The 18997-nt window shown below is 41.4% G+C and overlaps 1 protein-coding gene across 2 annotated transcripts in view; it reads right to left on the bottom strand.

Moving 5' to 3' along the window:
- Window positions 1-422: 422 nt before the first annotated feature.
- arid2 (AT rich interactive domain 2 (ARID, RFX-like)) overlaps window positions 423-18997 on the bottom strand; it is a 77859-nt gene continuing 59284 nt past the window's right edge. For both annotated transcript variants that reach the window (XM_041780596.1, XM_041780597.1), the window contains exons 12-21: window positions 16177-16255; window positions 15951-16085; window positions 15133-15356; window positions 12287-14709; window positions 5730-5884; window positions 5507-5645; window positions 5258-5343; window positions 4449-4572; window positions 3867-3958; window positions 423-2046 (exon numbers count right to left, since the gene is read on the bottom strand). In XM_041780596.1, coding sequence (XP_041636530.1) covers window positions 1935-2046; window positions 3867-3958; window positions 4449-4572; window positions 5258-5343; window positions 5507-5645; window positions 5730-5884; window positions 12287-14709; window positions 15133-15356; window positions 15951-16085; window positions 16177-16255 — 3569 coding nt within the window. In that variant the 3' untranslated portion in view covers window positions 423-1934. The remainder of the gene's footprint in view (window positions 2047-3866; window positions 3959-4448; window positions 4573-5257; window positions 5344-5506; window positions 5646-5729; window positions 5885-12286; window positions 14710-15132; window positions 15357-15950; window positions 16086-16176; window positions 16256-18997) is intronic.

Below are 18997 nucleotides of genomic sequence, written 5' to 3'. Positions count from 1 at the left end.
AACCATTTATTGATTTCTTTGGCTAACTTTTCAAATGCTGATTGTACAAAAATATTTTAAGCATACAACGTTTATAATTTTGAAAATGTTGCTTCCTGTTTTGCCATTTATTTTTAATTTTATCTAACAAATGCATTACTAATGTCTCAATACGTGACATGCTTTGTCAGCAAATTATTTATAGATTCTAGCTGGCTAAGAGCACTTCCCTGCTTGCTTTGCAAATGTAATGTATTCTTAATCATAAAGCCATAATCTATGTGATCCAGGACAGTAAATTTGTAGATGTGTTTTTGTCCAGAGTTTCTTCTTAGCTCCAGGCAGCTGGGGGAAGTTCAGGTGTATGTAATTTGGAAATAAGTTTAATTTGTCAAACTGGAAGTAGGTGAAAAAACAAAAGAGTCAAGCATAAAACCAAAGCAAAATGTTCAGTGTTTTATTTAAAAACTATAAACAGTCACCAAAGTAAATAAAGCCAATCTCTAACAGACTGTTAGGTCTATGTATAGTCACACATCCTACTGACACCGCAGAAATGAGGATGGTTGGGTCGCCCCGGTCAGATGCTAATACGACAGGCAGTCATAAATGTTACACAACACACGGTAGAGAGGACAGTCTGAGGACGTGAGCCGGAATGTGGCATGGTATTAAGAATGAAAAAATAGTACAATAAAACTCCACACTATATTAAGATAGAAAAAAGTAGTGAAGAAAATATCATACCTGCACGTAAAGCAAAGAACACAGGAGAAAACCTGTATAAAAACTCCATGTATTTAAACCAATTTACAAATACAAAAAAATTTTGGTACGCGCACTGTGCCCGTACAATGACAAAACGCTTACAGTGGATATATGTTACTTGTGTGTGCGTGTTAAGGGGAGGGTGTGTGAGGGGAGAGGAAGGGGAAGAGAATACCTTCAATATTTTTTTTTCTTCTACAAAATGACATGAGATATATTATTCCATACTCTTTCAGCCAGCAAAATGAGTTCTACAAGGTATTATAATACAAAAAATGTCACAGTTCCACAAAAAACTGTTTTTCCCCTCCCTAAGCTTTACAGCATCAGTACCTTTGCAGAATTATTTACAGGTTTTAAGTACATTCATCCACTGCTGAGTATAGAATCACATTAGATACAAGTGACCAGGGATCATAAAAAAGCAAAGAAACAAAAACAAACAAAAACAAACTATTTTATTCAATCCTACCAAAGTAATGCTTCTATTACTCCACAGAGCAAGTTCTCCAGTGGCTGCATCGGCATGAAAGAGGATCTTCTTTATATATATTCACAACATATTTACAAGATTCTTTTTCATTAATTGTAATGGTATTCATTTCAATAATAAATAAGTGAAAATATATTGACTCAAGTAAGAAAACCAAGCTACCAAGTTTCTAAAGAAAAAAAAAATTCTCTGCGCCAGTTGCCAGCTGAGTCCGCCTCTAACTGAACGTGTGGGACGCCTGCCTAAGCCCCGACCCCCTTCCTCCCCCGCCCACCTGTACTCTTCAGTCGACCGCCACTCACTCCAACGCACACACCGTTTCACGGGACGAAATAAAAACAACAAAAAAACTTGAACAAAATGTGCTCGTGTTTGGGGTTTCGTCGGTGGAGGCCCTCAGGGAAGCAGTCTTAAAGAGCTCCCCCTGGTGGGCAGCTGGTGGAAGACCCCGTGGCAGTTTTTTTTGTGTGTGTGTGTTGATGGTGGAGGGTGGGGGGTTTTGAACACAGGTCGGTGAGGAAGGAGAGGGATGTGAAGGGGATGGAGGGTCCCAGGCTCAGCAGATGGAGGGTCCTCTGGTCTTCCTCCCGCCCTCTGCAGACCCGCTACGGCTGACTGGTGGCTTCCTCCTCTCGACTCAGGAGAGGGATGAGGGAGATGGGGTGAGGGGATTGTAGAGGTTGTCCTTTTGGCGTTAAGCCTGGAGCGAGCGTGTCAGTTCATAAAGGCATTTGGCGAGCGTGGTGGAAACCTCCATGTTACTTAGCGCGAGCACAGAGAGATGCGTCTCATGCCTCTTTACCAACCTGAGGAGAAGAGAGACAAATTAAAGTTAGATTATTCTTATACATCCACACAAGCAGGGCTGGGTATTGTTTGGGTTTTTCCAATACCAGTGCTAAATCAATACTTTTAAATGAGTGCTGGTGCCATAATGATGCCTGAATCAATCCTTTTAGGTGGGAAAAATGACTCCACATACTCTGTGCTTTGACCCAGAAGTTGAAGTATCAAAGTTTCAAAATTCAGCCTGGTGTTGTTGTCTGCCTTAAGATATGCTAACAAGGTTTTTTTTGTTGTTTTTAATCATTCAGCCCTAGTTTTTGATACACATTCCTATACAGAAGAACACAAAAACCCTTTTCTTTACTCTAACTTTGACCCAAATCAATACTTGGTAACACTGATAACTGCAGTCATCACCTCTGACACCATTCTGATCCTGACAAAAATAGATCTCTTACAAGTAAAAGTGAAGATTTTTATCCCGTTTAATTTTATGTAAAATAGAAAATATTGGTGTTTTCACATTTGCACAAATCTGAAAATTTCCCAAAATTCGCCTGTTCATCAGGAAAAACTTACATGTGCATATTGCCCTGAAAATATCAGGAGAGAGATGAATGAAAAAACAAAACAGTTTGGGGAATACATGTGTTAATTATTAACTATTTAAAAAAGGAAGCTAAAGTTATGTAAAAATAAGCCTCCTAGTGGAAAACCACCACCAGGAATAGTTTAAAAAAGGAATTCCCCCTCAATCATCAAATAATGCTTCATTTTTTAAATCACATGTTTAGCCAAATTAGAATTTAAGTTGTAAGTAATGAATTATATTTTCTGAAATGTACTTGCAAAGTTCTGGTACCTGTTGCTTGAATCACAGTTGTTTTAATACTCAGACTAGGCCTTAATCTGCAGGCTTATAACTCTAGAACCACTAAGATGGTCTTACGGACTGCTTGGGATTTTATGTTGCAAATAAATCTGTTTTAATAAAAACTAGAAGATATTCCATGACTTCTACCAAATTTGTGCTTTGTATGATTGCTGATGATTACAGTGTTGGTGAATGAAACACCAGATTTGAGCATTTATAACTCTGATTGCTGCCATTTGGGAAGGGGGGGGGGGGGTACATTTATATGCACAGTTAAATCAGACTACAGTTACAGTTATAGCTCACTTAGGATATTTAACTGGGTTGCTGTCCTTGTCCCATGATACAAGCACCAGGGACAATCGATTTAAAGATGGAAGCATGACCGACCCGGCTATGCTGGCTAACAATATTTGAGCTAGTTGCAACAGATGTTGCTCCGGCAGCTTAACAATTACAGCAACTTCTGCTGTGCTAAGTATTAATGCTCTGCAACTGCTGGGTCAAAGCCTGGAAACTGTGAAGAATGTGCAAAGAATCCAGGCAAGTCTGGGTCTGATGTAGCTGCATATATGCAAGACTAAAATCGGTCTCCCTGGTTCAGTACGATTTCAGTCAGACTAACACGTTTACATGCATTTAAAAAATCTCCATTCGAGTTTTGTAACTGCATGTAAACATAACGACTTCCAGCAACTTAAAGGATGTACAGGTTGAGGTTCATGAATTCTTTTAAAGATGCTCCATAAACAGCGCAGACACTATTTAATGCAAGCCGAATGCATTTGGACTATGCCCATATCATCATGGCATGTCTTGTATCTGATTGCATTTTACTACCAGGTGATTTTTCATCTTCTCCACATGTCTATCAGGATATCTTTGAGGTTACAAGAAAGAGAAAACAAACAGCAGCAGAACCAGAAAGTGCACTCAATGCCTCCTGAAAGCCGGTAGGGTACTTACATGCGACCACATTCTGAGTGCTTGGCAATGTTCTTTAACGTTAAGGCAGCAGTTAGTCGTATGTGTTTGGTCACTGGTCCCTCTTTCTCATCCTGGGAGAGAAAAACAGCCAATCAATTTATGGATTTCACTTTAATAGAAGCAAGAGGTTCAGTAGAAGAAAGGCAATGAAGCTTGCAAAGTAAGGTAAAGGCTTGATGTTTAGAGAGGAAAGACAGGTTCTTAAATCAAACATCTGTCCAGAAATGTTCTATCCTTTACTTATAATATCCTTAACAGGTAGAAATCCCTTATCATATGTAAATCATACGTGTCTTTTTAGTTTTAGATTCTAACCTGATGAAGGAACATGGAAACAAATTCTTTCCCAAAAACATTTCCTGTCTACTGTGACCTGTGTTTGAACTGTTAAGTGGAGGGAAACAGTGGGCTTTAAAAGCCTAAGACCTGCTTATGTCCACCTCGGCCAACTAAGAGCTTTATAAGTCATACAAATCTCTGCGTGTCCATCTCTAAGTCCGTGTGAGCGTTTAACAAAATATCTGGGAGTGACGTGATCATAGTAGGCTTTGTTTTACTCACAGTGAAGTCCCTGAAGACCAGGTTTCGAGAGCCTCTGCGTAGGGCCATGAGAGCTGCGCTCGGATGATTCACGATTGCTTTTGGTGCTCGCGGTGCCGGAGAACTGCCTGCTGCTGGCGAAGTCCTGACACAACAAGGAGACACAAAACACAACAATGTTATTTACCAGAATAATTTTTAAAGCAGCATTTATTGATTAACTGATCTTAAAGCTCTTGTGAGGGTTTTTATCAGGTTATGAAACAGACTGTGGTTACCACTAATGCTTCTTTATGGTCCACAAAGGCAACAAGACTATCAGCAACAAGATTATCATTTTTATTATTTTGTATTTACTGGACAGGACAGCTGAAGAGAGAGGAAATACAGAGAGAAAGGATGGAGATCAAACAGCACCTGTTAGGATATGAAACCTACAATCTGTGTATTGAGGCCTCTGTAAAAAGGTACCTTCCTTACTAACCAAGCTAAATTAGCAACCAAGACTAAAATCCCTATCTAGTGACTTTAGGAGCCTCTCAACAGAAGGATTTTCTCCCAGGAACTAGGAACCTTTTCAGGATCTCTGCTTTAAATGATCAGGAAGAATGGTCTAAAAATGGTCTAAATTTACATCAAAGTCCCACAAAGTTTGTACTGAGTGACTGTCATTTCTTTTTGTTTTGCGTAGGATTGAATGAAGACTTTAGCCAATAAAATTTAAGAATACTCCCACAATTGAAGACTTTTAAGGCTTAAATTTGAGAATTCAAATTCAAGACCTTTAAGACCCTGTTGGTACCCTGTATATAGGTCTAATATCTACTTACTGGGAAGAAGTCTGATTGGGACTCTGTGCCTGCTGCTCCTCCAGTTTGAGTCCAGCCAGCAAAGCTTCTCGAGAACAGTGCTTATCCTGGAAAATAAATAACGGGAAAAATTCAGGTTTTACTTGTTTAGTATGTAAAAAAAAGTTGTAGGAATTTTCTGCAGATGTGGTGGCATTGAAACAATAAAAAGTGATTAAACAAAAAGCAGAAAAAAAGAGTTTCTCTGCTGATGAAGGAGTTAAGTCTCACCTGTAGATGCGTGATGAAAGACAGTCTCTGCCGGGGAAAAGGTTCACATCCCTCCCACAGACAATGGCCTCCATACACGCCTTTCCCTCCGTGTTGCGTTGCTGCGTGGTAAAACACTTGAGATGGCGTTTCAAACCACCTAAAGAACAGACAAAAACAAATAAGCAGGAGCTCAACACCTTACATATCTCCAAATAATACAGAGTTAGTCAAAATAACTCACCGTTTACAAGACTGCCACAGACATTTGAAGTTCTGCCCTGCTTTCCTGCTCTGCTCCGGTGGTGCTGTGGGTGTTTGCTGTGCTGGGAGGTGAGGACTGTGGTTACCCACTGGTGCAGACTGGGATACAGGGGGCGGAGATGGGGTAACGGTAGGCTGTAAAGAGTTAAAAAGTCACAGTGAATAAATGCAGATTCTATCAATTGATGGCATTTATTCCAGTTCTGATAAAAGGTTGCTGATATGAGAATAGGCCTTGTTGGCTGAGAAGTAACTCAGGCCTGTCTATTGACATAAGTTGTTCTCTCAGCTGCTTTGCTGTAGGAGGTGGGTATCAGTGAGAGCCACATGGTCTTAACTGGTCTCACCTTCTTAACCTCCAAACATAAACACGTCCATATACTCTACGTAAGAAGTGAATGTAACCTCTACGGCTGAGAAGAAAGGCCAATACATCAGATTTAAACATTTTTATTACAAATGGCAATGGTTACCGTGACAACCATCATGTAACTCATCATTTATCTTTAAAAAAGCAGGGTATGCTTGAGGGTCATGACAAGTAGGTACCATCGGGAACTGTCAAGAGTGACCAAGATGGCAAAAATGCAAAACTAAGTCTTGAAATAGCACAAAAAGAAAGTGGTGTGGCTACGTCCATTTAAACTAGGGTTGGGAAATAAATCACAAATTAGATTAAATCGCAGTATGGCATCTTTTTTCTTTTTTTTTGCAGCAGCAGCGATTTTATGCAAACATGCTAGTGCCTTTTGTTTTTGTTTTGTTTTTTTTACAAAAATCCTACTTTTCTTGTTCATGTGTACGTTCCTAAAATAAAATGCAGTAATTGAAATCAGCTTTGCTATATGAACCAAAATCACCATTAGATGTTTTTCTTTTTAACTTATCTAATATTGTGCTTGTTAAAACATGGAATGAGTTCTTGCTTGTATTTGCTGAACACAAAAGATGAGAACCCTTAAAATATATGCATATTAAATCACAACCACAATATTTGGGGCAAAAAAAAAGTTGCAGTTAGATTATTTTTGTAAATCGTCCAGCCTAATTTAAACACCGTCTTTGCTTATCAGATGAACCAAAAAACATAGTGCAATTTGAGATGGTCCTTTTAATTGGCTTATTTGGCTCCTAAGCCTCAATTCCACCAAGCAGTCTTGGTCATTTTACTTCAGTTTACTACACAATCACTTATGATTCCACTGCCAAAAGTTGGTAAAGGTGCCAAAATAGGACACTGCACATCCTACTTTTGGCACTTTTTTGTTACGCTATCAAGCGTACGTATCTGATCTTAAAGAGTGGAGCTAGCTGTTGTTTGATTGGCTGAATCATTCTTCACTTCCTGTAGTATAGCTCTAATAATAGACGAACATAATACACCATATTAACAACTAAACACCCTGTCATAAACATGCTTTTGAAGAAAACATTAATACACTATCAAACTAGAAAAGCTCTCAGAGAGTGCAGACCTCCACCATTAGCCCTATCTCCCAATAGTGAAGAATCCTTTAAAATACATTTCTGGATCCAGACGGTGATCTGGATCACTCCCAAAATCTAATTTGCCTATTACTCCCTCCCCGTTGGGGTGGAGAGACGGTGAGGCAAAGCACTGGCTTCGCTACGTGTGGACTGTCATGGCAGAAGCACTCATGGTCTCACAGGACGACTGAAAGTCATGGCAGAGGGTGAATATTCCTCTATTCCTCCCAGCATTAAGAGTATTCTTGCTACAATTGGCTGTCTTTCTCTCTGTTACGCTCCGACTCGTCTCCTCGACCTGGCGTGCGTCTTTCAAACTCTATAAACTCCAAAACTTTGAATAGAAACACACCCAAAACATGCTGCTGGGATTGAAGTTACTTGTGTCCGCCATCTCCTGGTCTAAAGTGGTAACAGCACAGACCTCTGCCATTAGCTCCATCTCTTAATAGTAAAGAATCCTTTGAGAAATTCCTGGATCTAGATGGTGATCCAGATCAGTCCCAAAATCTAATCAGTTCCTCCTTATGCCATTTCTGACATTTCCTGAAAATCCATCCATGACTTTTTGAGTTATGTTGCTAACAAACGAACAAACCCACCCGATCACATAACTTCCTTAGCAGAGGTAATAAACCCTGTGAGGTACCAGAAAGACTGAAATGATTGATGACATTTTGATAGCCAAGTTAAGATCCATAGCAATGTGTTATTTGCAAACAAGCTGGTTCTCAAAGCTCATTCTTATGAGAATGATGGGAGGTAGCTTATTTCCCTTTTTAAAATTTTTGTTGTTAGGGCCAAAATAGTACAAAATGAAGAGCCTTCTGGGAAGCTCTTATTCCCAAGCTGAGCCAAATGATCCAGATCTCTAAGAGAGCAAGAATCCACATCACTACGAGTGAGTCTGGACGGGCTGATAGTCTGTGGAAGCACAAGCAAGATAAGGGTTTACTGTATAAAACTCTACTGAACCAAAACAGACCACCTTTGTGGAACTGCATCATGTGTAAATTAAGGTCCAAATTGAAATCTAGCTTGACTGTAACAGTAAGTTTGAGGTCAATACATCTATTTTCTATAGTGAGCTATCAAGAAGGACCAAAATAGTGAATAAGCACAACCCAGAGTTTGAAAAAGAATGTCAAATAAGTGGAGTCATTGTGGCTAAATTCACTTAAAGTCTGCCGTTTTCACATGAACCAAAAATTCAAAACTCAAAATTTAGAGGAAAATGTTTTTCTAGTTAATTTGACCCTTAGAATCAGGACTTTTTAAAGTTTATAAAACAGGTTCTTCTTAACAGGTTTACACCTCCTGCAGGGCTGGAGAACAAAAGAATTACAAATATATTATTCATATCTAACCATTGTCTTGGACGATTACAAACTTTGTTGTAAAAAACACTGCTTGTTGGTTTTGTTAATAACAAAGCCTGCAGCAAGATTACTCCGTGCTTCTCAGGTTTGATATGTCTTCATAACCTTTTTTATCCTTTAACTAACAGATATTTCCATCCTTTCATCAAACTGATCCTTTTATTACTTAAAGTCACTGTTTATTTATCAGTCTAACAGATATCTTTCTTTTGAGAACCTACTTTGATTTTAGAATTAGTCTTATTTGCTGTTTTATTAATGGCTTCTATATGAATGCTGACTTGTGTCATAACATTTATACATAATCAACTAGTGAAGAGTGAATCAGACCTGAAGTATTATCTTGTTTAAAATTATGGAAAACTTCTGTGATCAGAAACACATTTTTACACAAGTTAACCCCCAAAATCAGGCCCAAACAAATCATGCTTCCTCACTTTGTCCTCTCAACAAAAACCTCCTTCCCTCAACTACAGAACATTTGTTTGATTTTAAAATGTGGCGTGACTTTACAAATTTCACATCTACTCCACAATGTGCAACTTTGATCCAGTTACATAACTGTTTATTTCTGAGTCAAACACTTGAATTAAATTGAAAACACCTTGTGATGTTTCTGACCACCGCTGGCACTAAAGAGCAAAGTTTTGATGAGTTCCCCGTATTCTACCAGCGTGTAAGAGAGGGCACAGATAAAGCCTGAAGCATGAAGTGATTTGGACCTTACCTTTACTCTAAAGTGCTTAAAAAAGTATGAAAAGAATATCTCACAGGATTTTTACACCGTAAATAAAAGTGGCTGTATTCCTCACAGCTGTTCTGCTCCAGGTTTACTGTAATTCAGTTCAGCTGAAGATGTCAGCTATGCTTCAGAGCAGAGGGAGGAACTGAATTGAGAAATTACATCTGGTGTTTAGGACTGTCATAACTTTTGCTGACTGGTGATGTGAAAACAATCTCAACAGGATAAATCAATTAAATGAAAAACTGATGTAAAAAAAACTTTACGTTTGCCTTATTTCATTGCATTTTTTAATCTTATATTTATCTTTTACTTGAGGAGATGCAGCAAACTTGACCGCTACAATATGTACAAACGTATAGGCTCAGTCCCTTGCACATGTTTTACCCCTACCACTTAATTTTAAGTGCCTTCTTGCCATTGGAACAGAGTTACGGCCTGTGTCCATAGCTAGCACATTTTCTTCTGGCAGCACTTCTTTTTAACTCAAAACCCTGAATAGTCCAGCGATACCAGTGTTCAATGTTCCACCCTGGGTAGAAAAAAACACCATTGGCATCAGCTGTTTGTGTTGCAGCACATGGAGCACTCTCAGTTGAAAACTGTTAAAACTTTTTCAAGCAGCGCTGCACTCATTAATGTCATTCCTCCTTCACTTTCCAATCAAAATCAAGAAGGGACGGGACTTCTGACAATGGTGGTAGGGAAACAAATCTGACCCATTTTTCCCAAGCTAAGTTTTCAACTGATGCCCATGTCAGGACAGGAGTCTTTTATTTTCTTCACGTGTGATATTTCCTTGAAACACAGAAATAAGAAGCACATAGCTATTTCAAAACAATGTTCCAATTCTACAGGAGAGGGAGTCTTTTTTTTGACGGAGTAACAAGGAATGCTGGTGAGAAGTGCTTTAAAAGAAGCGGTTGTGAGTGCTGTCAGTGCCATAAAAGCCAGCTGTGGACAGGATAGTGGTGAAATCATCCATTACAAAAAGTTCCTGAAAAATTCTCAGTAGTTGTCAACAGTGTTATGTAAACACAACAACACCGTTCATTACTAGGGATGTACGATATCAGCATGATATCTGTATCAGCATATATTTGCTCTACAAGTTAAGTATCTGCATCTACAGATATGAAAATTTCCGCCGATATTTACAGCTGATACACCAGTCATGCATGAGCAGCATCAATCATATCAGCCTTATATATCAGCGAAATGTACAAAGAAACATAGGGTAAAGATGGCTGCCTAAGGCGCCACACACTCTAGGGCAGTGGTACAAAGATGTGGCTTGAGACAAAGTTTAGGTGTGCCATGGGAAGCACAGTCCTGTCATATTACTAAAACTATACAGCGACTGAAGACACTTTAACATGTATTAAAGAGGACATTTTGCATTAATTGGGCAAACAAAGTGTGAAAACCACTGTTCTAGGGGGGCCCACTGTGAGCCTTTAAATGAAGTCCCAAATGTAAACCACCAGACGGTCTACTTCTCTGCTCCTTTCTCTCTGCTGTACTCCACTCAGCCTCTATTTGCTCTGGGTATAAAAGGTGTGACTATATTGGTATCAGTATTGTGTCAGCTACAGTGAGTTTGGAAAAATTGGCATATCGGATATCTGGAAAAAAAAATCCAATATTGTGCATCCTCATACATTGCTATTTTACCTATTTTCAAATCGCTTCCTATCCTCGCTGCCCTCCACTGGCTCCCTGTCACTTTTTGAATTGACCAATCACGTTTAAAGCTCTAATGGTTCTTGCATAAGCTTATATTTCTGAGATGCAGATCCCTCTAAGGGTCAACACGCAGCCTTAGTTCCTCAGGTGGGTGCTTCCTAGTCATTCCAAACTCCAGACTAAAATCTAAAGGAGATCGGGCCCCTTAGCTCTGGAACAACCTGTCTGTGGAATAAGGCTTGCAGATTCTGTGACATCTTTTAAATCACTAAATAAATCCTTAATTTTTTAAAATTGTAACACTCTTATTTATTTTGCTGCTCCTACTCTATTTATCCATGTCGTATCTTTCTGTTGGCATCTTAACACCCTCTGTTTTTAATTCATTTACTTGTTCTACCTCTATCTGTTTTTCATCCTCTTATGTATGTGATCTCTAAGGACGTGATGTCCTCTAGTTTGTCTCTATTTTTCTTAATTTTTTAATTTAAAAAATCTATCTAAATCATATCATATAATTTATCTAAATATCAATCATTTATTATTTTCATTGATGTTCAGCATTGTTTGTGTCATTCCCATTCCTTTCAAATGTGTTAATTTTTGTTTTTGTGCTTCAGTTTGTTCCGACTTTTTTGGTTTGATTATTAATGTTTATTTCATCTATCCCCGAGTTCGTGCCTTTGCCATGTCTGTTAAAGCACTTTGTAGACAACCATTTTTAAAAGTGCTATACCAGTGAAGTTAATATAATTACATCATGCAGATGATTTGCAGGGTTGTATGTTCTGAGCTGAGAAATACACACTTCCAAAATATGGCAATTCTCTGCATTTTCCTCGATAACCAAGCATGTAGACTCATGATACAATTTAGATATTACATCTTAATCGCAATCCTAAATCGCAGTATTGTCCAGTATAATCACAACTGCACATGACTACCAAAACAGCAGCACTAGAGAGGGGTATACTGGGACTGAGCCATAATCAGTTCAGGTGAATGTGAATAAATCTATTTAGAACAAAAAGTCACACGATAATCTTAGAAAAAAAAGGATGTGGTAAGTTAGAAAAACAGAGTAGCCACAGGAAACCTCCCTCTCTTGGCTACAGTCCCTGTGTTGTGTTTGTGACAGACAAGTAGGACACATTTTGTGGCAGGCCTGACATCCTGTCACACTACCAGAAAACAGAGAGGATAAATGTAGCTTACTGCTAGACTGACCGTACAATGACTCACCGTTGAGCCAGCTGCCTGTGTGGGCGAGCAGTTCCTCTGCTGTGTGGCATTCTCTATTGCTACTTTGGCTACTGTGCTTGGGTCTGTTCCTGCTGGCACCGCCACCATCGTGGCGCTGCTGCCGGCGTTGTTGGGGTCGCTGATGGTGATGATCCGCACGCCAACTTTATTGGGGATCCCAGAGGGTGCTGCCGGTGTGCTGCGGTCCTCATTCTCAGCCGGTCTCTTGAGACCTCGAGCCTCAGAGGCCACTCCGTTTGCAGGAGAGATAGCAGGACCCTGGGAGGTATGAGTAACATTGGAGGGGAGGGTGGAGTTGGGGTGCAGTTGCTGTCTTAGCACAGGGGCCGAGTAGCCCGGCCCTAAAGGTCCATTGGTTAGTTCCGAGGGAGGCTTGTTGCCTACCACCTGGGGTCCGTTGGCCAGGCGCTCGGCCTGCTGGGCTTTGGCAGTGTCCTGCTGCAGGGGAGGACTGGGGAGAAGAGGATCTGAGCCATGACCCTTCTCGGTGGGGCCCACCTCCCCGTTTCCCAAGTACTGTTTGGAAGCAATGTGATTTGGAATGTTTTTGTTGAAGTTGCCACCACTCTCACCCCGATCAAAGTCACAAACCCCGTTGACCAGAGTCTTTTTGGGGTCGGGGCTTCCCTCCAGAGGTGTGTTTGGGCCTGGGGAGAGGGCCTGCTTCCCATTAGCAGGGTGACTCTCCAAAGCCGGGCCGTTTAGCGCTCCCTGGCTGTTCCCTGAGTGATATGGAGGTAGATTAGACTCCATGCACTTTCGACCGTTTAGCAGCTTGGCACCTGCTGTCACATCGCCATTACTGGTTTTCCCATTGGAGGAGTCTCCTTCCGCTAAAGAAGAGTTCTCCATCACCTCGATCTTCCTTTCGTGGATGTGCAGCCCAGTGGCATCCTTGGCCTCCTCCTCCTTCTGACAGATGATCTTGTCTCCTCTGAGGGGAGCTGGCAGTGGTGGCGGTGTGGGTGGCGTTGTTGGTGGTGGAGCTGCTGGGGCGTGGTGGGGCACTGTGCCCGTAGAGAATGGAGGAGGTGGTACACCAGGAGCCACAGCACCCTGGCTGACAGCAGCGACAGCAGCAGTAGAGGTGGTGAAGCCAGTGTTAGGGACCACAAACGTGACCTGTCCAGCTGCTGTGGGGCTCTGGATGATGGTCGCAGTCCCTGGGCTACTTGTGGAAATGAGCTGGCCTGGCAGGAGCTGCACTGTCTGAAGGGCTGGAGCTCCTGCAGCAGGAAGCTGACCAGGAACCAGCTGAACATTGAGCTGCTGAGGCTGGGGAGAGGGATTCTGGGGGCTGTAGTTTGTCTGATAGATTACCTGCGGACTGGGGGCTATCGTGCTGTTGGGAATGGGCACCTGTGGAGCAGGAAGGATTAGTTTCCCTCCCGGGGTCGAAGGCCCTCGCTTTGGAAGCAGTAGCTGTTTGATCAAGCTGGACTCAGTGGAGGTAGGCTGCGAGGGGGGAGGTTGGGAGATGATTTGGAGTGGGGGCTGCTGTTGATGCTGCTGCTGAAGCTGCTGCTGTTGATGCCGTTTGATGGACAATGCTTGGCTAACGGTTTGACTTGACTGGACCTGGGTGTTTGGGAGAGAAGCAGGAGGCGGACATGGGCTGGAAGCAGTTCCAGGCTGCCCAGCTATCTGGATAGTCTGGGCGCCCGGAATGGCGGAGGGGTTGGCAAGAACGATCTGGTGTATGGCAGGGGTGTAGGCAGGGTTCTGTTGGGGGTTGGGACTAACGATGACGACGCTCTGCTGCTGAGGTGGCTGGTTGGGAGGAGCTATCGTGGTTGCGGCTCCACCTGATTGGTTTGGCGCTGGTTTGGGGGCGATATTCTGAAATGTAACTCGTGACGCCTGGGAATTGGGCACACCTGCGATACTCAACGCATGACCACCCCCCACCTGGATGGAAGAAGAAGGCGTTGAAGCTGCAGCAGCACACTGAGGGTCAGCCTGGGGAGGAGTCTGAGGCATGGGTGGTTGCTGATTAATGGGAGGACACACACCCTGCACCCTGGCGGTGAGGATGTGGCCCTGCGGTACCTGCTGAAAGAGAGTGACGGGTGTCCCTGTGGGGAGGATGGGGGAGTGTTGCTGCTGTTGTTGCTGGGGAACAGGAGGGGCTGCGGGGATCTGGGGGCTGTGGTTCTGGCTGGCCGGTGTCGACGTTGGAATCTGAACTGCTGGACCAGGTCGGACTGGTTGCTGCTGAGCTGCTGCATTTGGTGGTAACGGAGGAGGCACCTGTGGGGGCACCGGGTGACGGGGAACAGATGGGTGGCTTGCATGTGAAGGATCTTGTGTGGGATGGGCTGTTGATGGGGCAACACCAGTGTTGCTGGGGACTGGGCCACGGACGAACTGGGGTCCAGGACTGTGATGCCCGGGAGGTAAGCCTGGTGATACAGCAACACACAAAACAAAAGTGTTAAGGACATAGGTGAATTAAACTACTACTATTCCATATGAAGCAGAATGACAGAGTGTTTCTCTCCTTCAAAGCTTTATGCACAATGTCATCATAACAATATGGGGTTACAATTTATGGCATAAAGGCTATTTTAATGTATGATCATGCACTTACGATGTTATTTCTGTGAACAATAAAAGATTCCCCTAATTCCTAATTCAGACAAACTCTCTGGTATTTATTCAAAAGGACATCCAACTAAACACCTTTGACTAAAGCTATCTGAATGTATACCAGAGGGAAGCAGAGTGAGCATCTAGGGTGAGAAAGTCTTTTAAGGACGGTGCACACCCCCAGATTAAAATGTGTAAACCCAAATGAGAAACACAAATAACCCTAATCCGTTTACCTGGAGGTGGGGCCTGAGGGTCTCCAGGAGCATCGTGTCGGGCTGCTGGAGGTGGAGGAGCTGCTGCTGGGTTCTGCTGATGCTGCTGCTGCTGAGATTGCTGGTAGTACAGCTGGATGGGCAGGGGGATTGACCTTCTCCTTAACCCCATCAGGAGGATCTGAACCTGACCGTTGGACTTGGCCTCGTCTTGCCGCCGCATCGTGTGGTTAGGAAAAACAGTCCTGTGAAGGGAGAAGGAAAAAAGAGTTAGAAACCGTCAACTGCAGCATGAAGATTAGTTTTCAGCTTTTCTGGGACTGCTCTATGAGGGGTAGACGTAACCAAAATTAAATTATAAAAGTAGAGGTGGTAAAAACTCATGAGAGTTAAAGAATGAACTGACAGAAATGCATTCAAACTAAAATGAAGTGATAAATTAAGATGTGATTAATATGAGGTTGATCTGCTGAAAATTGTTATTTTTCATTCATCCTCATAGTGAACAAATATTTTAAAAACATGTTATATGATGTAAATGTAGCCCTGGAAAATGCACAAAATCACTTTATAAACACATACTAAAGTCTTCAAATAAGTCTATTTTGGCTATTCACTTTACAAGCCACCAGTGTCCTGCACAGTTGGAGGAAACTGACAGAATTATCAGTGCATCTATTAAACACATCATCTAACAGCTCTGCTCTGTTAAAGCTTTTCTACAACAGAGAAATAGTAATAGCTGTGATATAAATCTCAGTCAGGCCTGAGACATTACTCTCCCTTCTCTGTGCTGTCATAACAAAAAAGTATCAGACAAGGGAGGAAAGAGGACTCACCGCAAACATTTGAGGAAGCCGGTAGCGTTTAAGATGTTGGTTCGTCCCATTTTACTGCATGTGGAAAGGTACTCCGAGTACATTTCTGACCGAGATACAGTGCCGTCACTGTGCGTCTCAAAGTGTGCGTTGAGCCTTGGGGAAAACAAAGAAATTAGACAGTGATCATAGGGCTGCGCGTCTTCACACTTTGATTATCAGAGCTGATAATATGAAGGAAACTCACCACTGCAGTGTAAATTTCTCCCCATCTAGTTCAACAATTCCAGGTGGAGGTTGGGCGGGTGGGACAGGGACCCTTGGTGCTGAAAAGAAAAATTGAACATTTAATGCTTCTTTTCTTAAAAGCAGGAAAGTCATGTGCTGAGTTCCCATTTAACTTCTAAACTGAAACCCTCCGCAGGCTCCACTAGATGTCAGCAAACCACAGACAGCACAGGAATGACACTTCCAAGGTTAGGTGTGTTTAATTCCCACCAGGGTTCAACCGTTAATTCTTGTAAGTCATGAAGCTGTGACACGTTTTGAAAGCAGCTCATTAATCTGCGTTTTTCTTGTCTGTCTCATTGTGGAACCATCATATGAGACGTTAGCTAACCAAAATACACTTTTGAGAGCTACAGAGATCTAAAAATAAAGATGTTATTGAGTCAAATATAGAGATGATTGACTGTTCAGAGGAGACATGACTCTTCACTGTTAAACCATGTTTTTCACTTCTAACACTGTACTTTCAAACAGTGGTCAACTGTCTCTTTATGGAAAGAAAAGGTCAAAATATTAAGCCTGCACAGTCCTGATAGGGTTTATCAACCAGCCAACCCTTATTTTGAAATTACAAACATGTCTTCTAGGCCAGCCTGACTTTTTAGCTGAGTTTTCACCATAAAAAAAGTAAAAAAAACTTATTTCGAGGACGAATTACATTCATAGCCCGCGAATATTTCACCCAGATCTGGGTACAAAACGAACCAGGCTTGTAAACAACCAGCTAAGAAGGATGCAGTGCATCTCACTGACAGCTCCGCAACAGGTGAGTTAGCATTTGGAGCTAAATTAGCACTACACATTCATATTACAGCAGCTCTTGACTAATCAAGCTTTAAATCCCCCACAGCCAAAGATAAATATAAAGACAGTGTTTGGGGTTTTCTGTGTGTTTTGTTGAACCGACTCAACACAACAAACTTTCATTTGCCCTCTTGCTGTGTTTATTGTGGTGGGTAAACCTTTGACTCAAGAGTTCAGTGAGGCTCTTCTGTAAGCTTCAGTTTATGTCATGACTCACAAGCAGCCATTCTGACCTCAAACAGTCTGCTGTTGTGTGTCACACTGTGGTCATTTATATAAATTACAGTCCCGTTTGAAGTTCAATCAGCAAAGAAATCTGGCTTATACGGGGGTTTCCCTGGCTCAAATAAGGCAGAGGTGGTACCATTCTATTCAGGACTTTCTAAGGGGGTCCAGGGGCATGCTGGAGCAAAATATTTATATTTTAAACTTAATAAGATCCATCTAGTGCATTTTCAGAGCAAAATTAAGATGCTAAATCCATGAAAAAAAAATTCTCTCTTATTTTTTGATTGCCCAATTCTAATTTTCATCCTGGTCTGGCTTCCTGATAGGGGGTGGAAAGTACTCCTACTGAAATAAGTTTTTACCTTAGTGAATTTACTTTTTCTTGACTGCAATACTCTTGTACTTTTTCCACCTCTGTTGACTATACAGTAGCACAAGAGTATGCTTCCACATCACATCACAATACAGCAAAAACTGAAGTGTTGATATCTGTGTGTTTTAATTGGCTTAAGTGTTGAAGTTGTTTGACCGTGTTGATCCACCAGTGTTAGTTTAACTCTACAAGAAGTTAATGAATCAAAGCTCCATCCACTGCCATTTCAAATCTGGGAGAAGTGTGAGCAGAGGTCCCCATCATGCCTTAGGACTGAGTGTTTAGATGTGTTTTATATGAGTTTAGTGGTGTTTGGATGTTGCCTGTTGTACAATGATCCCTTCTTATGGTCAGGTTTCTGGTCGGCAGTTGTCGTTTCTGATGTGAGACACATTTGCACCATAAGTGAAGTTATTAACTGAGTTAGAGTTCCTGCCTCTGACTTTAAGTGTTCCTAAAGAACGCATAGTGTGTGTTCTTTATCAGTCTGCTTTGCCTCGCTATGAGGTCGACTCTGCTTTATTCTTAACCACAGGTTTTATAGAGTTACTGCAGCTCTGTCATATTGTTAAATATTTAACAATTTCAAATGTGTAGCTTAACTATATGTAGAATGGACCAGTGTAGATTATGATTAGATTAAACACATTAGTTTTACTTGAGCAGACTTAAAGACTAGTAATTTTACTTAATTTAAACCAGAGTAACTGTATTCTTACTTGAGTACAATAGACATACACCTTTTCCACCTCTGCCTCCTGATAAAGATTTTGGATGATACCATTTTCTGTCCTTGAAAAACTGTTTCATCAAAAATCTTTTTTACCCTTGCTTAATGGATAGTCAATTTTATGTCCACAAAAAATATTTGCACAGATGTTTATTACCATACCAAAATTACATTGGTACTAGGCTATACATTAGTAATACACTCTCTGGGTAGCTTATACAGATATCTTTTGCTAGTAACAAATGTCTTCAGGCCTTTTTTGTTGATATATTATCAACTGAATCTTCAATTTGTGTCAGTTTTTTGACAGCAATGTAGGAGTTATTTATGTTAGATACAAGTACAGACGGCCCCTACTTACTTGTGTTTAGGCCTTTGTGTTAATCTAGATTTGAAATTAGTCGTTTCAGAACATCCCTTGTTTTTTTCAAAGCAAAGCATTATCCAAAATGTCTTGGTATGCTGAAGCATTAAGACTGGCCTTCACTGGAGATAAGAAGCCTAGCCCTAAAATCAGCCCCACACCATTATCCCTTCTCCAACAAACTTCACAGTTGGCAACTGTGCATGTAAAGAAAATGGGAAGTATTCAGTGTTAGAAAGAGAACGAGTTTCAAAATCTAGTGCCAACAGAGAACCGTCAAC

The sequence above is a fragment of the Cheilinus undulatus genome, linkage group 23, assembly GCF_018320785.1.
Source record: "Cheilinus undulatus linkage group 23, ASM1832078v1, whole genome shotgun sequence".
NCBI lineage: Eukaryota > Metazoa > Chordata > Actinopteri > Labriformes > Labridae > Cheilinus > Cheilinus undulatus.
The sequence above is the reverse complement of the archived record's forward strand: the minus strand, read 5'-3'. Positions and strand labels throughout refer to the sequence as shown.